At 47.7% G+C, this 6,634-nt stretch overlaps 1 protein-coding gene across 1 annotated transcript; it reads left to right on the top strand.

The window, feature by feature from the left end:
• The first annotated feature begins 3,035 nt into the window (after positions 1-3,035).
• LOC143964465 (kelch repeat and BTB domain-containing protein 13-like) lies at positions 3,036-5,438 on the top strand. The gene has a single exon (XM_077474241.1). The coding sequence runs from the start codon at positions 3,196-3,198 to the stop codon at positions 4,573-4,575; it is 1,380 nt and encodes a 459-aa protein (XP_077330367.1). The 5' UTR covers positions 3,036-3,195; the 3' UTR covers positions 4,576-5,438.
• The last annotated feature ends 1,196 nt before the right edge of the window (positions 5,439-6,634 follow it).

Genomic DNA, 6,634 nt, shown 5'->3' with positions numbered 1-6,634 from the left:
ATGGATTCTAAGGGGAACCCCCTATGCCGAAAAAACGGCGTGGGGGTCCCCCCCAGATCCATACCAGACCCTTATCCGAGCACGCTACCTGGCCGGCCAGGAAAAGGGGTGGGGACGAGCGAGCGCCCCCCCCCCCCCGAGCCGTACCAGGCTGCGTGCCCTCAACATGGGGGGGGTGCCTTGGGGAAGGGGGGGGCCGCGCGGCCTGTGTCAGCCAGCGGCGGCTGCAGAGAGGAGGGAGTGCCGATAATTATACCTCCCAACTTTCTGAGATGGGAACAAGGGACACCTAATAGCAAAAGGATGTAGGCTTAAGTATGTAGACATAGGACACACCCCCTGCTACGCCCCCTTAACCACTTGCCATCATTACTGTGGCAGGGGAGCTGATGCGTGTGGCTGGCGGCCGCGGTGTCCGCCGGCCACCCACGATCACTCCACAGAGAGCCAGAACGGCTCTCTGTGGAGTGCAAAAAGATCCCCGTTCTGACAGAGGAGGAGAGAGAGATTTGCTGTTCCTAGTGATTAGGAACAGCAATCTCTCTCCTCCTCCAGTCAGTCCCCTCCCCCCAGTTAGAAACACCTCCCAAGGAACACATTTAACCCCTTGATCGCCTCCTAGTCTTAACCCCTTCCCTTCCCAGTGACATTTATACAGTAATCAATGCATTTTTATTGCACTGATCGCTGTAAATGTCAATGGTCCCCAAAAAAGTGTCAAAAGTGTCTGATCTGTCCGCCGCAATGTCGCAGTCCTGCTAAAAATCGCAGATAATAATAATAAAAATGCCATAAATCTATCCCCTATTTTGTAGATGCTATGAATTTTGCACAAACCAATCAATATACGCTTATTGCGATTTTCTTTACCAAAAATATGTAGAAGAATACATATTGGCCTAAACTGATGCAGAATTGACATTTGTTTTCATTTTTTCGGGGATATTTATTATAGTAAAAAGTAAAAGATATAGCTTTTTTTTGTTTTGTTTTTTAAATTGTCAGTCTTTTTTTTGTTTATAGCGCAAAAAATAAAAATCGCAGAGGTGATCAAATACCACCAAAACAAAGCTCTATTTGTGGGAAAAAAAGGACATCAATTTTGGTACAAATTTGGTACAGCGTCACACGACTGCGCAATTGTCAGTTAAAGCGATGTAGTGCCGTATCGCCAAAAATGGCCCAGTCGTTAAAGGTTTTTCACCTCAATCCATTCTATGCATTGAGGTGAAAAACCTCTTGCAGTGCAGCAGCCCCCCTGAGTTCCCCCGTTTTACTTACCTGAACCCTCTTCTTCTCGCGCCAGGGAGACGAGCACACCAGCTCTAGCCGGGGCCTCGTGTCCTGATTGGCTAGATTGATAGCCACAGTGGTGTAGTGGTTAGCACTCTCACCTAGCAGTAAGAAGGGTCACTGGTTCGAATCCAAACCACGACACTACCTGCCTGGAGTTTGCATGTTCTCCCTGTGCCTGCGTGGGTTTCCTCCCACAGTCCAAAGACATGCAGGTAGGTTAATTGACTTCTGTCCAAAATTGGCCCTGGTATATGAATGAGAACCTTGGATTGTGGGCTCCTTGAGGGTAGGGACTGATGCGAGTGTGCAATGTACAGGGACAATTGTAGACACTCACTCAGGTTGAACTGGATGGACTGGTGTCTTTATTCAACCTTACTAACTATGAAACTATGAAACTATGATAGCAGTGCAGCCATTGGCTCCCGCTGCTGTCAATTAAATACAATGACGTGGGCGCCTGGGAGCGGGGCCGATTCATACATTCGGCGGCTATGGATGCTGAATGCTTGACTCAGGAGCGCGCCCGCAAGGTAATCCACTTCCCCCGAGGGGGTTATCTAATGTGGGGAGGAGCCGCAAGAGCCACCGGGGGACCCCAGAAGACGAGGTTCGGGGCCACTCTGTGCAAGATGAGCTGCACAGTGGAGGTAAGTATGATATGTTTGTTATTTTAAATGCTTATAGCCTATCCCTCCTGTTGAGTGCCCCTGCAGCATACAGCTTGCTATGGGGGGCACCTGAGCTGCAGATCCCTGCGTCCATTCACACACTGAGCCGCGGCCCCGCCATGCCCCTCTCTCTCCCCCCATTGGCTCACTGACTTTGACAGCAGCGGGAGCCAATGGCGCCGCGCTGCTGTCTCAGCCAATGAGGAGGAAGCGTCCTGTTTTGCCAAGTCTCTCGTCCAACACCGCTGTATCGAGATGGGGCTCAGGTAAGTATTAGTGGGGCTCAGGGGCGTAACTATAGGGGGCCCATGCAGCCCCCTCTACATATGGCCGGCAGCAGCATAGGCAGCTAAGGGTACCAGTACACCATGCACATGGGTGGCTGGAGGTGGAGGGTGACTAGCAGAGCTCCATGCTCGACTATCGCACTGGCTGCTCTTTAGTTGTGCATTCCCCGCTTGACCTGTGTCCTCGGCTGGCTCCTCAGAGTACCCCTCTCTTGCTCCATGCATTGCCGCTCAGTCCAATGTCTGTTCTCCCCAGCCAGAGTCCCGCCCCTCCCCCCCCCCGAGTCCGGCCGCCGGACTCGGAGGGAAGGGCCCTGGCTGGGGTTTAGGGGGGCCCTTCATGGTTTCTTGCATCGGGGCCCTGAAGATTCTAGTTACGCCACTGGTGGGGCTGCTGCACACAGAAGGCTTTTTTTTGCCAGCCGTTGTCGAGCATTCTCTCTTCTCCCCTGCAGCCAGCGGAATAGCAAAAAAATTGTTCTGGTTATGAAGGGGGTAAAACCTTCCGACGGTCAAGCGGTTAAAGTACCCATGCACTATTTTCTTATAGGTGACAAAGACACAATCATTGCTTGCAATAAATTGGCAAATTATGACTGACAGCAAACAGTCAATAGCAGGAGTCTCTTGGAGATGTACAGGAGCTCCCAATGTTTTGTGACTGGCGAACGTGCAGGTTTCTAATCTGTTGTCGTGGCCGTACTATCATTAGGCAGAAGGATATCTATGTCTAATGAAGGCTGGCACTTGCAGCTGCCTTGTCACAACTATCTGGCGGTTTGCTAAGCCTGGCTCATACCATCACATGAGCCCTGCTATCTTTAGCTAGAGACAAGCTACATCTTCCAAGCTGCAGAAGAATTGCAGTAACCCAGCCATAGGAAATGAACGAGTGACACAAAGACCTTCATGCTTCTTATAGTTTACCAAGCCAAAAGGAAATGGCCAAGCTTTCCGTCACCGTGGAGGAGACCCTGTTCACCACAGACAAGGACCTGTTGATGGAACACAGTGAATATTTCCGTGCACTTTTCCAGTCTGGCATGAGGGAAAGCACCCAGGATGAAATACAGCTTCGCAACTTGGGTGCCATGGGTTTCCTGATAACTCTGAGGGTTCTAGAAGGGGAAAGACCTCTTCTGAGCTGCGAGGAAATCCTGCAAGCTGTGGAGTGCGCGTCTTTTCTTCAAGTTGAGCTCCTGACCAAGCACTTGGTCAACCTAATTGACTCTGACAACTGCCTGGTTATGTTTCAAGCTGCTGCCACCTACGGACTACTAGACTTGTTTCATGCTGCGGCCTTGTACATTCGAGATATTTATGATATGTTGGAAGAGGATATCCATTGCCTGCCCCCTGACCTTGTTCAGTACATAGACTCCATCACCCCAAGCTCCTTTGTTGCGGTAGGTGCCCATACCCCAACTATAGAGTTTCTTGAGGATGCCTCAAGAGCAATGTGCTTTTTAGATGAAGAGAAGAACCAATGGCAGAGCTTAGGCTGCATTCCAGACGAAGCAAGCACTTTTTTAGCTGGTGTTACCACGATGAACAATAAAGTTTTCATTGTAGGGGGTGCTCGGGGGGCAAACAAACAAGTGGTGGAGAAAAGCTTTTGTTATGATGGAGACCAACACAGCTGGAGTGAGTTTGCTAGTCCACATCAGCTGCGATATGAAGTGACGCTAGTTGGACACGAGGGACATCTATACGCCTTTGGTGGTGAATATGAGAGAGTTCCTGTGGCTTCTGTGGAGAAATATTCTCTCACTTCCAAGGTTTGGACTTTTGGAAAAGAGCTACCACAAGCCGTAGCAGGTCCCCCTGCCACAAAAGCCATGGGTAGGGTCTTCATATGCCTCTGGAAACCACAAGAAACAACTATTATTTATGAATATGATACCTGCCAGGATGAGCTGATTCCTATATCTTCAATAAGGCGGATGCAGAGCTACGGCCATTGCATGGTAGGACATAGAGACGATCTCTACATTATGAGGAATGGGCCATCTGACGACTTCTTACGCTGTGCCATTGAAAATTATAACCTGAGCACACAGCAGTGGACAACTTTGTCTGGACAGTATGTAAACAGTAAGGGAGCGCTCTTCACCGCTGTCATCCGGGGGGACACTGTCTTCACCTTGAACAGAGTCATGACTTTGCTCTACAGAGTAGACACTCACACCTGGAAGCCCTTAAAGGAAAAGACTGGATTTAACAAAGGGGGATCTCTGCACACATTCTTCCTGAGATTACCAACAAAGACAAAGCTGATGGCCAGTAAACTATACAAGAATCCTCATCAGAGTTTTTTATAACTGAGGTGTTCTGCTGGGGATGGATGAAGATGGGCATGGACTTTTCCTGGGGATCGATGGAGATGGGCATGGACTTCTGCTTGGGATTGATGGAGATGGGCATGGACTTCTGCTAGGGATGGATTGAGATGGGCATTGTCTTCTAATGGAAATGGATGGAGATGGGTATGGACTTCTGCTCTGCTAGGGATGGATTGAGATGGGCATTGTCTTCTAATGGAGATGGATGGAGATGGGCATGGACTTCTGCTAGTGATGGATTGAGATGGGCATTGTCTTCTACTGAAGATGGTAGGAGATTGGCATGGATTCTGCTAGAGATGGGCAAGAACTTCCACTGGGGATGGATTGAGATGGGTACTGTATTCTATTGGAGATGGATGGAGATGGGCATGGACTTCTTCTAGGGATTGAGTGAGATGGGCATTGTCATCTACTGGAGATGGATGGAGATGGGCATATACTTCTGCTTGGAATAGATGGAGATTGACATTGACTTTGAGGCATTTTTTAGATCTGACTGTTTTCAAAGTAGTCACGGAAAGTGAGTTCTGACCACCATTCTTAACACATCTTGTATTTGCATATTCACTCCAAAGTTTGCAGAACACCTGGTGGATGAGCCACATTCACCAGTATCCTCAATGAAGGAGGTATAGATATAGGTATGTTGTTCACATGTGAGAAACAATTTCATGGTGCACAAACGCCTAGATGTAAACATCAATACCAGTAAAGTAAGTAGGGCATAATCCGTTGCTTTTTAATAAACCTATATTAACCCCTTGAAGACAAAGCCTTTTTTTTTTACACTTGTTGCTTACGCATTAAAATCAGTATTTTTTGCTAGACAATTATTTATATCCCCCAAACATTATATATATATATATATATATATATATATATATATATATATATATATATATATATATATATATATATATGTATTTTTTTTTAGCAGAGACCCTAGAAAAAAAATGGCGGTTATTGCAATATTTTATGTCACACTGTATTTGCGCAGCAGTCTTTCAAACGCAATTTTTTGGGAAAAAATACGCTTTCATGAATTAAAAAAACAAACAAAACAGTAAAGTTAGCCCAATGGTTTTGTATAATGTGAAAGATGATGTTACGGCGAGTAAATAGATACCTAACATGTCATGCTTTAAAATTGCACTAATAAGCGGCACTGATGGGTGGCACTGGTGGGCACTGATAGGTTCCCACTGGTGGGCACTGATAGGTTCGCACTGGTGGGCACTCATAGGCGGTATGGATAGGCGGGAACTTATGGGGCAGCACTGATGGGCAGCACTGATGGGCATTGATGGGCGGCACTGAAAGCCAGCACTGACTGGAATCACTAATGGACACTGATTGCTGGCACTGGTGGTCACTGATTGCTGATGATCAATGCCCTGATTACCATTCTTGCTGTCCCCTGTGAGGAGATGCCCCTGATTGGCTCTCCTTGCCACACACTCTGTCAGTGTGAGGCGATGAGAACTGATTACCGGCACTTTTGTTTACATGTGTGTTTACTTGTGTTTACATGTTACCGGCTGTGATTGGACACAGCCGATCACATGGTTACTGAGCCGCATCAGCTGCTCTTTACAGAGATTGGGGCCGCGCCGTGTCTTCGCCGCGCCCCCTGCGTGACCATGGGAGCGGCTGTCCGGGTGCACTGCCATATGACGTCCACCCAGAATGAGAGCCACACCATCCCTCCGTCATTTGACAGTGGGTGGGCGGCAAGTGGTTAAAGAGTGACTACACTTTTGTTGAGAAAAAAATGTTCCCCTCTGGATATACATTGCAGGGGTTCAAACAGATTTTGTTGCAGATTCCTACCTTTTGTTATAAGAAATAGCTGTTTGTTTCCCTGTGTCCATATACACAGTGAATCTGTATGGGAGCGATTTTATAATTATCAACCAGCTGTTGCACTTGCAGGGCTCTAATGAGGAAAGTAACAGAATCTGCATCCCTTGAGACATGGTTACCCTTTGGGAATATCGCACCCTGACTTGTGACTTGTATCTTAGTGCAGACTTCT

This window comes from Lithobates pipiens, unplaced genomic scaffold, assembly GCF_037356315.1.
Source record: "Lithobates pipiens isolate NorthernLeopardFrog02 unplaced genomic scaffold, aLitPip1_a1.2 Scaffold_8, whole genome shotgun sequence".
NCBI lineage: Eukaryota > Metazoa > Chordata > Amphibia > Anura > Ranidae > Lithobates > Lithobates pipiens.
Note: the sequence above shows the minus strand (reverse complement) of the source record. Positions and strands in the feature narration are given on the sequence as shown.

Bases quoted from the DNA above. Each gene is read 5' to 3' on its own strand.
- LOC143964465 (XM_077474241.1), top strand. From the start codon at position 3,196: ATGGCCAAGCTTTCCGTCACCGTGGAGGAGACCCTGTTCACCACAGAC.